The sequence below is a fragment of the Brassica napus genome, chromosome C6, assembly GCF_020379485.1.
Source record: "Brassica napus cultivar Da-Ae chromosome C6, Da-Ae, whole genome shotgun sequence".
Lineage (NCBI taxonomy): Eukaryota > Viridiplantae > Streptophyta > Magnoliopsida > Brassicales > Brassicaceae > Brassica > Brassica napus.
The window spans coordinates 46,145,543-46,162,816 of NC_063449.1; the positions used below are offsets into that span (position 1 = coordinate 46,145,543).

The following is a 17,274-nucleotide window of genomic DNA, read 5'->3' on the forward strand; positions in this document are numbered from 1 at the left end:
GTTTAATATTTTCTAAAATCTACCATGAATTCGTAGATTATTAAAAAAATATAATACCAATTCAACCATGCTTTAAACAAAAATCTCACTTGCTTATACTTGTTATATAAAAAACAGGGTTTCAAAAAATTAGAGCTAGTTTGAGAATCCTATACATTTTACAAATTTAATGTATTTCTAATTTTATTATAATCGGATGGAAAGTATAATATTCTAAGTGGCTCTTTATTTGTGAATTAAACTAAGGGGGTGGTATTGAACTCAAGAATTTGAAAAAATTCACGTGTAATAACTTTTGCAGTATTTTAAATGATTTTATGAGATTTTAATGCAATTGTCTAATTCTTATGTTTACCTTCTGCCATAGAATTTAAGTGAATGTAAATTAATTTGATGGAATTCAAATGGTAATACTAACGCTATGAATGATAACGAAAAAAATACACAACTAGTAGTTAACTCTTAGATATTTTTTTACCAAAATAAAACACTTGGGAAAATTTTACTTTTTGTAGATAGATTTTTTTTACTAAAGGAATCTTTTTGGGTGAACTAGCCATGGGCATTCGGGTTTAGTGAAACTGATGACATTTTATTTTATATCAAAGTGTTGAAACTTGTTTTTTTCGGATATTCGGGTACCGTTCGGTTCTCGGTTCGGTTCCGTTTCCGATTCGGTTATTCAGATATAGAAATATAGAAACCATTCAGGCATTTGAGGCGGTCTGGTTTTGGTTTCGAATAATTTAGTTTGGTTCTAGTTCAGTTTTTCGGTTCCGGTTTTGGAAGAGGAGAGACATGGAATTGGGCTGGTGTAGGTGATATGTCTTCTAAAGACGTAGTGGATTACCGTGGGGTCAAGTTGGTTCTAAAAATAACAAATCCCTTCATAAAAGCAAGGAATTGATCCTTTGCATTTTACATTACATTTTCCATTAAATTCCTTTCAAATAACATTCCTATTAAATCTAGCAAATATTGAATAACACTAGAATTTAAATGAATCGGTAAAATACACAATTGAATAACACAAGAATTTAAAAGAATTGATAAAATACACAATTGAATAACACTATAATTTAATGGAAACCATAATTCTTTCAAATTCTATCAAATTTCTAAATCTAATACCCCCACCTAAGAGTTTAGATATTTTTAGCTGCATGTTTGTAGTGATGAGCTTTTACATTTAAAGAATGTGTTTTTAAACAACATGATATGTAACGAGTTTACGTAATTCCAGGATTTATCGGGAAATTTATAACCTATTAATATTCCGATAAAAATAGATAAAATGCGGAGCATGTGACAGGAAGCAAAAAAAAAATGGGCGGTGGAGAATCGGAAAGTGGGGAGTCCACTAGAAGAGAAAGAGTCAAGCAAACTAATAAATGGTCTTTTTAATATATTTCATTTTTGTCATCTAACTCTATTTGGAAACTTAGAATTTCACACGCTTGCTCCTTCTCTTCTTACCATACACTATTTCGTATTCAGGTATGGCGTACATATTCCATCTTTCATATAATAGAACAATTAAAGAAAAATCAAAAACGAGTTTATGATAGTTCAGAATAAATAAAAACCAACCTGGAGTGTAGTGTATGTATATATCGAGTGAGAAGTAAAGGGAAAAAAGGTTTGTGAATAAGAAATAGACAAGCGTCCTTATTCGCCAAATCTTTTCGAGTCTTTTGACGGATGTTTTTCAGTTAGTTGTTATTATCATCTTTCACGCAAATTATAATTATATGGTGGCGACCATGAAGAAAAAACTTTCACAAGAACTTTCATTGCTTTCGTTACAAGATTAGGCCGGTTAGCCAGTGGCAGATCTATAATTTTTTTTACTGGAGGTAAATATTTTTGATATATAATTTTTTTTTACTAATTATCATATTTTACTTAATAATATTAAAAATACATAATTATAACTATACAGTTAATTGATGAATAAATGGCATTCTAAAGACAGTAACTCTAATAAAAAAAAATTAAAATAGTAAAAACAAAAAAAATTGGTAAGAGAATAACACAAGTAATGTTAGATCATGTAGTTGTTAGAGAGATAAAATAGAAAGTAGTTTTCCATACAAAGAAAAGTTAAGAATTAAAATAAATATGCAAAACATAGAAACAGAGACTCAGTAAATGATCGTTGATAATTATATTCTTGGAAATAAAGGAAACTTTTGGGAGAAACAAATAAGTTAAAAGTTGAAACGATTATGAAAGAAACAAAAACGAACGTGAGATAAAAGGGCCAGATACGTGGTGGGGAGGGGGGGGGGGGGGGGGGGGGGGGGGCAACATCAACTCTAACAAGCACTAGCACTTATGTCAAGAATTAGCTACATTTATAACTATTTATAAATGCTTGAGCTAAACTATTTATCATAATTCACCACTGCGGTTAGGTGATTGTTCTCCACGTATATTTTAAAACTGGTTTTAGTATTTACTTTAGGCAGGACGAATTTATAAGTATTTGCCATATTGATGCTTTCATTATAATTAATAGATAGGTTAGAAACATGCTTATCAGATCATATATGTATAATATCCTAGTTGCTATATATATATATATATTACAAAAATCTAAATGTCAGGCGCTTCTATATACGACCACCTTTACAGATTCACTTATTTTCTGTCAATTAGTGAAACATGCACAAGGCAATGTATGAGGGTGCGCAGACCTGCCAACTTATCATCTTTTCTGCTAAAAAAATGCTTGAGCTAAACTAACACGTTTACACAAATTGATAAACATTCATATACATGAGTACTCTTTGGCAACAATGTACAAAAAGCTGCATAACAATAGATGAAATCATTTTAAGTAAATTGTAATTTCATTAAGTATTGTTGATCATCCTCCCATAGAGAAGAGTTTTGATCAAGATCCTGAATTCGAGTATTGAATCTTTGATACGTAATTTTTTGGTGATACATTACCTTGTTTGTTTGGTCAACCGAGCAACGTATGACATAGAGTTTGGATAGTATGTGAAGGTTATGAGATAGATCTATTTTCTTTCCTCGTATTTATTGTTTTTTATGTGGTTGTCATTTGAAATTCCACGGTCAATTTTAAATAACTGTGTTTTTTGTTTTCAACACTTTAATTATTTGTCTATACATAGATTACACACCTAAAGATTACTTTTTATCCCATAAATAGGAAAAGGTTCATAATTATTATGGAGGGATAAGATTTAAGATTGATCTTATCTAACCATTAAAAAGTTTTCATTAGTAAATTAGTCTTTATCCCAATTCCAGATGCCATCTTGGCTTGATTGGCTGCTAGTCCTGAACCAACATAGAAAATCAAAATGAAAAGGCACTGCATTATTCGCAACTTATTGAAAACTATGCCCTTTTTCAACAAAAAAAAAAACTTATTGAAAACTTGTTAAGTGGGATATTTGAACATTAATTATTAAGCTTTAAAAAATTATGTTAAAAAAAATTATTAGACCGTTTAAAAAACAAAAACTTTGAATATTTTGTAGACACAAGATCAGAATTTATAGTATACAGTACTTGTAAGTATAACGACTTCAAAAAATGTAAATCTTATATACCTACCAGTCTACACAACGTAACATCTTCTAAAAAGTTGTTACTACAGTTTATAATTATAAGACAATCTAGTTTTTGTGGTTTCCAACTTGTCTAGCAGCCACTAATTAAAAACAAAATGTTCTTTTCGTGATTTCAAAGGTCATTATTGTACATAGAAAATGATATTTATCCACTAGGTCAAACGTCATTAAGTTATTCGTAACATATGTGTCATCAAAATATTGCGGCAATTACGTAAGATGCTCAACTAAATAATTAACCCAACAATAAGAATAAAAATTAATTAAAATAGTATTACTACACTAATTAATAACTACTAAAATCTTTGAGTGCAGATTGTAGGATCTACCAGTGGAATTGTTGTGCGAACGCTGTCTTCCTTACCAATGCATCTTTCTTGGGTAATACTCTGATTTTTCTTAAATTTGTCTAAATTCCCACACGTAGGCTCTAGCAGCAGCAACAATACAACAAAATAGTAATAGAACTTAGTCTCTAGCAATTATATTCATTTTGCATTTTAATAAAAAAAATACATTTGATCTAAAAGAGTTATATAATCATAATACAACAACCCAATAACAGTCCACTACAATAATATGTCTTAAAACGTTTTTTTCTCCAATCTCAAGTCCATGCTCCATATATACAGCAATCTAAAAACTAGTTTAAGTCATTAATTACAACTGCTATTTATGTTTTAGTTGTTTAGGATGACAAACTGATGATTAACAGTTTGTTTAGAAGAAAGAATATTGTGATCATTGTGTTAGAGGTCCCAGTTCGAATGACCTCTGTGACGAAACTAATATTATATGTCGCGGTTTCAAATTTGAGAGGATTAGGACTTCGGCCTGAACCTCCTAGTAATTTAAAAAAAAAAAGAATATTATGATAAGTGATACACACCTTATCAATCTATCGCGTGATTTTCGTGCTCATTGGTCCAAGGCATCGCATTTTCGCACACACACGCTTCTGCCATTTCCATCATGCGTGTGCACTACCCCCACACGCACCACTATCTCATATATTATTTTGGAAACCAAACTACAAAATTTTTTTGAATCCACTAAAAGTATTATTCATTCCATACAGTTAGTTTTTAATCTCTTGGACTCTTTTTGGTGTTATTAATCTTTTGGACTTGTCTGTTCCATTTATGTATAATTTGATAGACTCCAACGTTTAATTTTAGACAAAATTTCCAATAAATAGTCCCCAGATAGTATGTAAATATTATTACACTGCATGTTTCTGTTTACGTAAAAACTTGAGACCGTTTGATATGCAAAAACACTGAAAGAGAAAACAAGACACATGAAGGAAAAAGAAGCATAGACTTTGATAAGTCTTTTGACTAAAAGCACTACAATTTAAACATTAATTAAAACATTTAAGAAAATAATCTTATAACCGAAAGTGATATATTATTATAAAGCAAGACGCGATCTCTCACGTTCACTATAAATACCCTTTACTCTTTGCCTCCCAAAACAAACAAGCTCACACTCTTCAAACATAATCCCTCTCAACTTTTCAAACCAAACCTCTCTTCTTCTCTCTCTCTCTCTAGCAATGGCGCGTCTTCTCTTTCGTCTCCTTCAAGAAGCCGCTCCTCCGTCACCGGCGCAAGTTTCTCCGACGTTAAACTCAGACCTCATAGTCATCATAGCAGCTCTCCTCTGCGCACTGATTTGCGTCCTCGGCTTAGTCGCCGTCTCTCGATGCTCCTGGCTTCGTCGCATCGCTGCCAGTAGGAGCTCCGCCGCGAACTCCGATCAGAATCACCAACCGCCGGTAGCTGCGGCCAACAAAGGATTGAAAAAGAAAGTTCTCCGATCGCTGCCGAAGCTCACATACTCGCCGGATTCTCCTCCGGCGGAGAAACTGGCCGAGTGCGCGATCTGCCTGATGGAGTTCGCCGCCGGCGATGAGCTCAGAGTGTTGCCCCAGTGCGGTCACGGTTTCCACGTTACGTGTATCGACACGTGGCTTGGATCTCACTCTTCGTGTCCTTCTTGCCGCCAGGTCTTGGTGGTTGCCAGGTGTCAAAAATGTGGCGGCGTACCCGGTAGCTCAAGCTCAGGATCCGAATCCGATACCCGGGTCAAGCAACGTGAAGATGAACCTAATAATAGCTTCTTGCCTTGATTCCTTTTTTTTAGACTTTTCCTTTTTACACATTACAATAATATATAATTAAAAAGTATTCCTTATCATTTTAGAGGATAATGGTAATCTGTCATGTGTAAATATATATATTTATTGTAAATGTATTATTATGTGTATGTAATGGAAAGTTAATGTCATTGAACACTTTTTTTCTTTTTTATATTGCAAAGTAATTAATTTTTATCAATATATCGTGTTATGGATATCGACGTGATTTGTGAACAAACTAGAGACCATGAAACAGTTGCAAGAACTTGGAACTTGGACGTTGGACCACACAATTCGTACGTAACTACAACCCAAATCAACTACCAGAACTTTAAAATTTGGTACCGAACCGAACAACCAGATATGCTTGAATGTATTTATTAACGAGAATATGCGATGGTAACGTGAATGTATTAATTATGTTACCGACTTTCTACGTTTTAGATGGTTTTGTGTCGTGACAATATTATATAGTAATCCTTTTTTTTTGTCACTGATATTATATAGTAATCCTAAATGAATTAAGTGCACTTAAAAAAAAACTAATAATAATAGTAATCATTTGGATAGAAAACGCCAGTTCTGTATATATTCCCTCGTAGCACAATTTGGTTCATTGGATAGAAAACGCCAGTTCTGTATATATTTTTTATGTAAGAAATCAATGACGTAGCATTCGCCTTGTAGTTTAATTTACGCTTGGTTTAATTTACGTCTAAGTTCATGTATAGAAGCATCAACGGACTCAATTAACACAATTGAATGTTGGTTGTTCGTTGCTACTTATTTGATTAACTTATGGAATATTCGATAGAACATATGGAAAAGTAGACAGATGGACCATTGTCCGTGGAACAGATGGTGTGATGTGTTTTGTGTGAGTTTTCTCTTTTTCCCTTTTCCATTGATAAAGCATCAAACAAATTGTTGGGGTTTATATTATTTAATTTATTCATTGAGTAATTTATGAATGTTGGGATCTCGAGCCTGTATCCCACTAAACTATCAAACGCGAGTTTAAATTATTAGCATTAGGACTTCGGAAATGACCATGAAGATGGTCTTATTTTGTCGTCGAACATTGACCTAACAAAAGATCGCCAAGATCCTAGAGTACAACTTAAGTGCGAATTAAGACAAGGAGAAAGTATTTGATAATAGTTAGTCAAGATGTAGATAATCAATCACACACATGAAAAATAATAGTTAGTCAAGATGTAGATATGGATTGTTATCTTTCTACCGATCTACGTGTAGCCATCAAATAAAACACGTACGAATAATGATGGTCCACCATCGCGAGCTATCATCATTCATCACGAGTTTTTCCACTATGGAAAGTGCTGCTCAGCGTTCAAGTGCTAAGTGATAACCTTATTTAATCGTATAACTTATAGCGTGTATAGAAATTTCGTAATAAGAGTTAACTAAATTGCAAAATATCCATCAATTTAGACCCCAAAAAAATATCCACCAATTAATGCTCTAAGTCTTCAAAATTGAACCGGTATTTAATGCTGTAAGTCTTCAAAATTTTCGAGCTGAAAGCGAGCTACCACTACTAACTCAAAGTGGTTGTTTTAAGACATATTTGGGTTAGTGGTAATAGCTCGATTCAGTTTTCATAATAGACTAATTGACATTACCTCTATTTTTTTGGGTAAGACATTACCTTTTCTCACTGACATCTTCCAATTCATACATATTCTACTCGAAACTGACTAATGTCGAATCACCAAGACGGATAAATAATATTATTAAAATCGTGGTGTGGTATTTAATATCGAAATTGAAGTATTCCCTTATATAATACAGTATACTATTGTATTATGTACGTGCATGCATGTGCCTGATCTGTTACCTTGTCCCTTGGCTTTATTTCCATGGATAGATGATAGCATTATTTTGCCTAGCTCTCAAATAATATTACTAAAATGCTAGCTATACTACTTATGAATATTTATTTCTTTTGTATATCGCAAAGAAATAGTAGGAAGTCGAAAGTGAAGAGCTGCTCTTTTGGTTTGTTAAAAGTAAAAAGTATAATTTCTCAGTGAAAAATGATGAAACTGATATTCCAAATCTGGCCGGAGATTCGCTGGTTGATTCGTAGCTAGTGGTGGTATAGCTGAACAAAATCATTATCGGTTGAGTATATATAATATATATGTGTGTGCGTGAAGGTTTAAGAAAGTGTACAATTTTTTTGACGCATTAGAGCACTTCCAACGGGAGTTTTACATGTTAGAGTTCTTAGCGGAATATAAAAACTCCACTTTAAGAACCTTTCATTAATCATGCTGTAAAGATTGATATGTGTATAAGTATATATCGTATATGTGTATCAAGATGTGGGGTTCATTATATTGTGGAGAACCCTTCCTATTAATCATTCTTTAAAAGTTTATATGTGTATAAGTATATGTTGTACTAGGGTCGATCCGGGCTACGCCCGGGATTTTTTGTTTAAATTTAAATGTTGATTGTATATTATTATGTTTATTTTATTTATAAATATTATAATCTATTATAAAAAATATAAGTAGCCAAACAATTATAAAATCAATTTAAATTATTCATTGTTCAATTACGCATTTTAATATTTTTAATATCTATTTTTTTTATTAGAAATTATATATAAGGTGATGAGTAGAATAAACAAAAATTATTATTATTTAGTTATGGTGTTTAATTGATTATGTCGAATAAGGTGATACTGTGTCGTTTAGGAGTGATAGAGATGTAAAGTGTGTGCTGATTTGATGTTATACCTATTAGAGTGTGTGTTGTTTCTCTGTTGACTCTTGAGAATGTGTGTTGTTTTAATGACTTTAACTAAACGTGTTTGTCATCTTACATAGGATCCACATAAAACCTAAATTTCTTTACACAAACATTTCTTTTCACGCCGTAAACTAATTCTCTCAACTAAACTCATCTCTTTCAAACGTCAAAGCAACCCTTTGACTCTCTGCAAATCAGAAACCGTAAACTCAACACTATCAAATCTTGACTCTGCGTAAATCGAAAGCAAGCATTCTTTTTTTTTCTTTTGGCTTTTTGAACTTTTTTGCGGATAACCCGCTAGACCTGCTTGATTGATGTGGGGCGGGTGCGGTTATCGAAATCCGGTCATGCGGGTCTTGCGGGTATAATTTTCAAGTGAAAAAATGAGTTTAAGCCGCGGCGGGGCGGATCCGACCTGCTTCCCATGCCTAATCATGGGTCTAGAGGAAGCAGCAGGATTAAAACAGTTACCAACGGCGTTAGGATGCGTCTCCGTTCTTCACTGCTGTCGTATTAGGGTTAGCAAAACTCAAACTTATCCGGCCAGTTATGCTTTTTTTATCACAGCCTAATAACATGTAAAATAACGAAGCCCAATAAGATGATGTTAATGAAATGCTGCGTTTCTTCTCCCTGGATAGCGCTGGGAATTTGATTCTTCACCCGCGGGCCCCGCCCCATTAGGCCCGCTGCGGGGTGGGTGCGGGCCCAAACAAAATCTGATTTTATAAATGGCGGGTCACGTGGATCAGATAAAAAAATAGCGGGGCGGGTGTGGGTCATTGTAATTTTGGAAACGGGTTAGCGGGCACCCGCTTATATTGAAAACATGTTGTTTTGTTAGTTTTGTTTTGTGTCGTTTTTGTGTTTTAGGTTGTTAGTGTGTGTCGTTTTATAGTTTTAGGATGTAACTTTGTGAGGTTTTTATTGTTTGAGGGATAAAAAAAATCCAAAAGCCCTAATCTATAGTTTTCTTTTCTCTTTGCCGTAACCCTAAATCGAGTCTCTCGCTCTCTCTTGGCTCTCTGCAAATCAAAATCGTCGACTGTCAAGTTTCTTACGAGTCTCATCTCTCTGTCTCTAGTTGCAATCTCTCCCTCGACTCTCTATCTCTCTCACGGCTGAGTCTTGCTCGATAAACCAGGTATATTGGCTCTTATCTTAGTCTCTCTGTTTCGATACTCTCTTTATCTCTCTAGTTTGGCTCTCTTGTTGGCTCTCTCACAAATATGTCTCTCTCTAGTTTGTCTCTCTCACGGATCTGTTTCTCTCTCTCTAGTTTGTATCTCTCCTTGTCTCTCTCACGACTCTCTGTCTATGTGAGTTTGTCTCTGATGGTGTTGAGTTCTCATCCTCTCCTCTTGTCTTTTTACAGGTATTGTGACGGAAAAAAAACAGGGGCTCTATGTAAATTCGAGTGTTGATATGAGGGGACAGTTTACCATATGAAATTTCAGAGGATTCAAGTCAGGGGAAGAAAGAATTTCTCTATCATAGAGGCTCTATGTAATTTGTTTTCAAGTTTGATTTTAGTTTGAACAAGAACTTATGGTTTGTGTGTTTGCCAGATCTTTAACTTATTGTTTGGTGTTTGTCGGGTTAAAACTTGATCGTGTGTTTGTCATTTTTCTAATTTGGTCACTAAATTTTTTTTTTTAAATTGATGCGGGTATCCGCTTGACCCGCTTGACTAATGCGGGGCGGGTGCGGGTTTCCAAAAAACTACTGGCAGATTGAGCGGGTAATTTTTAAATTTGACAAAATGAATTAAACCCGCTGCGGGGTGGGTCGGGCGGGGCGGATCCGACCTGCTTCCCAGGACTATCCCTGGACACGTGGCGGCACTACAAACTTCGACTTTCTGACATGGCGCTGACGTGGATGCACAGGAGTGAAACAAACATATATTTATAATATAGATATGTGTATCCAGGCGTGGAGTTCGTTATTTTTCATAGATTATCACATGTTTGTTGATATATCAAGGTTTCAATATCGTAGCATTTTAGCTACTATCAATTTATGGGCCTCGTTGATATTTATTGGGTTTCATCGTTCCAAACTGGGGTGATGTTAATAAAAGCAGATTTTCTCTCTTTCTTTTTTTGCTAAAGGAAAAAAAACGAGCGGCTACGAGTGAAAAAACAAAAGAATTTCATATAAAAACAAATTTGTGAAAATGTTGACTTTCGTAATACCACCCATTTGGTTGGTTGATTGTTTGTATTAGGCATGCACATAATATTCGTAAATCCGATCTCAACCCGAACCGAAAAATTCGATCCGTATCCGGTCCAAAATATAAAAAATATCTGAATGGGTCTTGTAAGATGGTACAAAACATATCTGAACCCGAAGTGTTATTAACCGAATCCGAACGGGTAACTCGAAAAACAAAAAAAAAAAAAAATATGACAAAATTATATACAATATAATTATATGAAACATGAATATATACTTCAAATATTCAATTTCATATTTATTTTGATATGTTATCTAACAATAAGTATTTAAAATTTAAATAATTACCTTAAATACTTAATTATATATAAATAAATAAATATTTCTTATGTTTTACTTTTAAATTTTAGATTTTATTTCGGGTATATCCGAACCGATCCGATATAACCCGAATCCGAATGATATATGATTACGTTATGGGATGTCATACAAAACCAATCTGAACCCGATGTGTTATATCCGAACTCAATCCGTACTTGCAAATTTACTAGAATGGGACCTAAGAAGTGTTATAAAAGAGAACCAAAATCTGAAAAACCCGATCCGAACACCAATCCGAACGCCCAGGCCTAGTTTGTATTATCCTACACTATTTAATCTAATAGAGTATGTTGTTAATAAAAACAAATTTGTGAAATTTTGAAAAGATAGTTTTTCAGGTATTCTTAAAGTCAATATAGAATAGTCTAATACCAGTGTTTCAAAAAAAAAGAATAGTCTAATATACCAACTTATTGTTGCGTATTCACGAAGAAAACTTCATAACTGAACCAGTGGCTCACCTACCACACAGATAAACCAGACTCCCCCAAAACCTAGCTCAACCATTCTAAGACCATAATTATGGAAGATGGTTAGGCTTGTGTGTGGCCAACCAAAATAACGATTGCATTGGTTTATTAAATCCTGTACAGTTTTTCAGTTGACTATAACCAGTATAATGCCTAACCGGCCAAATGTAGCAACTCATCCGAAATGCAATTTTCACAGTTGCATAGTATTATAAATAGATAGTTATAAATAAATAATAAGGAAATAAATAGTTCATAGACCGAAAAAGACATAAAACAATGACGTCAGAATAGTTATAAATATTATTCGTATTTATGACATCACATCGAACAGTGAAACGCCCACAAATACAGTTCATCAAAAGTAACACACTAATAGCTTTTCCTGCAAGGCTGCAGCAGCCACATAACTTTTTAAAATAAACAAGTCCTTAATCTACCAAATATTTGGGTTCTTAGGAACAATAATATTTATTTGACCAACAAAAAAGGAACGATAATATTTATATTAATTATGTTTTTCACAAAGGCTGAAAATAATAAGAAACCATAAAAGACCAAATATATAATCCAAAGGTCTGGATTCTACGGCTGGAAACCTAAAGGACATATGGAGAATCTGATAGCATAAGAGGTCCAGGAGAAGATGAAAGACCCAACAGACCGTAACCCGCTTCCTGGCAAAAAGGGTTGTCTAAGTAGTCTCGTACATCAAGATCGTTATTGCCACCATTTGAATATTGCTCTGTCTTAATGCCAAAGTTGTTGTCGTCCTCGTTGTTGTAGTTGCTGATTTCTGGAGAGAAAATGACTCCGTTGAGCTGAGACACGGCTGGGTTGATTAGGGTTTTGAACTCGTCAACGTTGTGGCCTGATGATCCATGGAGTAGGTTATTATTGTAATTTTGGTGGGTATCATCGTAGAGTAGCGATGGAAAGTTGGTTAGGGTTTTAGATGGTTCAAGAAGAGGAGGCAAGATTTCAAGATGATGATAATGGTTATGGTTACGTTGTTGATGTGTTGTTGATAGTGAAGTGTTATGGAGGTAGCTGATTTGGTTATGGATTCCAACATTCTTTCTGTCTCCTGTTTTGTTAAACACTCTGCAAATCACCCATTCCTCCTGTGTCACCACCATAAATTAAACATTAAAATGCTACTATTAGACGTTGCTCAAAAAAAAAAAATGCTACTATTAGACATTATGTTTCGAAGTATATAGCTACTTCAGAATAAACATATTTCATATTTGTATTATTGTATTAATTACACCTAACCAAGATCGATAAAGATCTTGTTTGAAATGCGAGCTGACCAATTGATTTATGACGATACATGGAGTTAATTGAAGAAAGCAATAGTGATGAAAACGACACAACAGTGTAGCATGGAAGAACAGAAAACGGCAAGGTGTTTGGTGTTGACACCCACACGTACAGGTTTATATCAAATCTATCACATCTCAAACTGCTCTCTCCCCTGTCCACCCCATACTAGCTAAACCAAATAATGACAATACTATTGAAAAAATAGTTTTGAGGAAATAGTGTAACAAATGAATTTGGGAAAAAGTGAATAGTTCAGTTAAACCATTCTTTTCAGCTCATCGTTTTTAAAAGTCAACTCTTTAGTTGAAGTTCATAAAAAAATTGTAATGCTGAAATATAAAGTTAAACCTGTAATATTAAAAATTTGTATTATTTTTTTTCTCAAAAAATAATATTAAAAAAGTTTAAGAGACGCACGGGTGGGAGTAAAGTTACAGAACGAAGGTGAAAAATTAAATGAGTTAATATTTTCTATTTAAGTTTTAGTTTCAAAAAGTCAACTCAAAAAAATAATGTCACAATTAAATTCGTTTAATCTGGTAGTATTAAATGTATTAAGAGACGCATGTTTAGGGCTAAAGTAACACAGTTATCATTTACCTTACACGTGTGGCGGTGAGAAAGGTCAGTTTCGAGGCGGTACTCATGCATGACCCACTTAGTCTTGAGGCCTCGTGGAGCCCTACCCTTGTAGAACACAAGGGTCTTCTTCATTCCGACAAGTGCTCCTCCGCCGCTGCCACCGCCGGCAAAGACCTCCTTATCTTTTCCGGTAGCCTTCCAGTATCCAGCTGTAGTGGCTCTGTTAGTCCTTAGCCCTGTGGGATATTTTCTATCCCTTAGACTGTAAAAGTACCACTCTCTCTCTCCCATCTTGGCCATTTCTTAAGAACACAAAAGAAAACACATGAAACGTTAAAAAAAGATTCAGAAAACAAAAGGGAAACAAAACTTTAGAGAAACGAATATATAAAGATGTATTTTTGAAAAATGATATAAATTTAACATTCTTACAGAAAATATAGTCATATATTTACATACCAGGTAGTTCCCAGGGTTCGCAGCGATTGAGATCAACTTCGGCAATGTGAATACCACAGAGACCTCCATGGAAGACTTTAGAGGCTAAGTAGAAAGTTATGAGCTCTTCGTCCGTCGGGTGAAACCGGAAGCCAGGTGGTAAACCTCTGTCGTTTCTTTCTTCTCCGGCGAGCTCACTCAACACATCTTCCACCGCAAGCATCATCGTTTAGTTATTATAACTGAAAGAGACTTTTAAGTCTTGTTACTAGAAGAGACGCGAAAAGGGAGAACAAAGAGCAATGATGCAAAAGGTGATGGTGAGTATAACCTTATTGTATGCAAGATTATATATTTATATAGAAAAGGGCACATAAGAGAGAGAGAGAGAGAGAGAGAGAGAGAGAGAGAGAGAGAGAGAGAGAGAGAGAGAGAGAGAGAGAGAGAGAGAGAGAGAGAGAGAGAGAGAGAGCTCTCTCTCTCTAGCCTCTCTAGCTCTCTCTCTCTCTCTCTCTCTCTCTCTCTCTCTCTCTCTCTCTCTCTCTCTCTCGCTCTCTCTCTCTCTCTCTCTCTCTCTCTCTCTCTCTCTCTCTCTCTCTCTCTCTCTCTCTCTCTCTTCTCTCTCTCTTTCTTTCTTTCTTTCTTTCTTTCTTTTTCTTTTTTCTTTTCTTTAGTTTTTTTTTTTATTTTGAGTTAGAGGAGCATTGATGATAAAGGCTGTGAAATTCAGGGAGCAGAGCCTGCTATTTGCCCTCACCTGGGGAGCTTTCGGGAGTCTCTTTCTATTCTTTTCTCTTTATTTTCCTATGTGTAAATAATCAATTCATAACAACTCTTTGCCGTTTTGTGCTTCATCACTATACTGTTCTAGCGAAATTCTTATGGTCTTTGGAGTTTTGATTGAGACAATGTGATGTTAAGTTATGATCTTTCGTTAATGACTAATCGATTGGTCAACGGATCATTGCAGTCACATTTATATGACATTTGTTTTATAGAATATTTTTATCTAAACCGACGTCTAATATATTCATGATTATTAGACTATTAGTATACTTTTCAAAAAAAAAGTTTCCTTCTTGTTTTGACTGATAAATTAACGAAATAAAACCGGTTGATAGAGCGTATGTATTTTTGGTGGGTTTAAAGTTGAAATAGATACGAAACCCCATTTAATATTAGAGTTTTTTTTTTTTTTTTGAAAAAATGGCTTAATAATATTAGAGTTTGCGTAAAAAACATTTGGTTTAGTATGTGGCAGTCCTTGTACCATCTCTTAAAATTGATCCTATCCCGGTTGACTAAAAAGAAGTTTATCCCACACACCATATGATTTAGTTTTCCATAAAATATCAAAACATATTATCAGATATTTTTCACCGAAATCGTTCAATTTTTGTTTTGTTTTGCAATGTGCAGTTTTGAATGAGTAAACCGTTATGCTTAAAGATACACTGAAGAGTCGATGATGAGGTTATCTCATACCAGTCGATTCTCTACTGGAAATAATTGTTATAGCAGAGGAAGTTTTCTGATTTCAAGAATGTCATTTAAAGAAGATTGCATTTTATGGTTATCATCAAAATGAAAGCAAATAGATTTTACTTTTAAGAAGAAAAAGGAAAAGAGTGTGCAGTAAAGATGGCAGAGATTTATGCGTGCGGGTGTAAGCATATCATTATACATTCATGGAGTCAGACCTGTTTATTTATTATTTTATACACATTCTCCCTGAGATCCCAATTCGTTCTATTTCCTTTTTTTTTTTCCTTTAACCACTTTCTTTTATACTAATTTTTCAACTGTTAAGTCAATAAATGGTGTGTTTCAAAAAAAAGTGTTTCAAAAAAGTCAATAAATGGTAAACCAAAATCATTTGCTGAGTATAAAAATAATCACTTTGGTAAGCTATTTGGAGCAATAGTTAAATAAAATTAATATAAAATGTTTCGCATTTCAGAAGAAGGAATATTTTTATTTTTATTTTTTGTATATATCAAAATAGCTTTTCAATTTGGTTTTGAGTCAAAATTTGCTAGGTTTAACCCAAATCAACACTCGTAAACCAGCCACGGATAACTTGGAGCAACACCTTCGGATAGAACTCCATTCCGGGTTCTTAAAATACAAAAGAAAATTTTTTTTAACAAAATTTAGTTAACTAATTAAAATTTATTAAAAGCTTGGTCAATACAAATTCAGCATTTGGATCGTGAGTTTTCTTATGGTGTTCTCCGAATCTCTTATTTAATAACTTTTGAGCGCTCTTTCCCCTCTTCTTATTATTTTGTTTTAATTTTAATTACAAGAAACTCATTAACAACCTTCCCTTCTGTTTGAGCTGCTTTTAGTTTTTCAATATTTCATTTGGTGACACAAATAATTGGAAGTGGATGATATAAAACGAAATGAAATAGTTGAAGATATCAGATGTCGGCGGTGACACGTGCGTAGAATGATATAAAATCAGGTAATGGTAATAAATGCAATACGTACTACACTATCTATCCCACTAAATATTTAACTGCCCACACGATCTTATGATAAATCACCCAAGTCTGTCTTTTACCTAAACCCTACACAACCCTATAATTTATATAAATATATATATTTATAATAGATTTTTAAATTTAAATCAAGATATTGAACAAATGTTTCATCCAATAATTCAAAACCTGCTGTACTTGCATAGGCTTACCTAAGCCTATCCATTATTAAAAGCTTAGTATATAGTTTATGTTCTGTTTATAATATAAATAATATTTCTCCAGGGGGTCTATCTCTCTAGCTCTGCTGATATTTCTGGTACTCTCTTTTATCTTTTCATTCATCTCAAAATTGTTATTTTTTCCTATGTGCGTTTATTATCGCCCAAGTGATTTCGTCGGTCTACTAAATTATAGTGATGTTCCTCTGCATCACGAACAATATTATTGGCCCTGTCAAAAAGGTAACAGTTTTATTTAGTTTTTTTTTTGTTTGTTAATATATTTAGTTAAAACAGTGAAGGCTTGCACACTTTGGAAATCTATATATTGTCTTACGTCATCTCAGTAACACTATATCATTTAACTTACATTTGAAATAACCCAATTAAAGTTAGAGAAATTGCATTCAATAGTTAGAAAAAAATTAAAATTCATAAACTAACCAAATTCTTATTTTTTTCTCTCTTTTTTTTCCTATCTCTCTTTAATTTCTTTCTAAAAAACAAATTTTGATTTTTTTTTGTTATTTCACAAATAACCATTTTGGACATTTCCAATGATACAAAATAATTTTTTCTATATTTCACTATAAAATAAAATAACTATATTATAGAGTTGGATTTGCTCCAATAGTTCACTCTATA

At 33.6% G+C, this 17,274-nt stretch overlaps 2 protein-coding genes across 2 annotated transcripts; one reads left to right on the top strand and one right to left on the bottom strand.

Annotated features, from left to right (window-relative positions):
* Positions 1-5,079: 5,079 nt before the first annotated feature.
* Positions 5,080-5,921, top strand: LOC106403202 (RING-H2 finger protein ATL8-like). Its single transcript, XM_048761488.1, has one exon. It carries the CDS (start codon positions 5,170-5,172, stop codon positions 5,743-5,745), a length of 576 nt encoding a protein of 191 aa, XP_048617445.1. The 5' UTR covers positions 5,080-5,169; the 3' UTR covers positions 5,746-5,921.
* Positions 5,922-12,058: 6,137 nt separating this feature from the next.
* LOC106405386 (protein CUP-SHAPED COTYLEDON 3) lies at positions 12,059-14,281 on the bottom strand. The gene is given in 4 exon segments (XM_013845943.3): positions 12,059-12,182; positions 12,185-12,697; positions 13,503-13,786; positions 13,944-14,281. Coding segments are annotated over 4 exon segments (1,026 nt in total). The 5' UTR covers positions 14,149-14,281; the 3' UTR covers positions 12,059-12,158.
* Between the last annotated feature and the right edge of the window lie 2,993 nt (positions 14,282-17,274).

Coding starts and splice junctions, on each gene's coding strand:
- LOC106403202 (XM_048761488.1), top strand. CDS start 5,170: ATGGCGCGTCTTCTCTTTCGTCTCCTTCAAGAAGCCGCTCCTCCGTCA.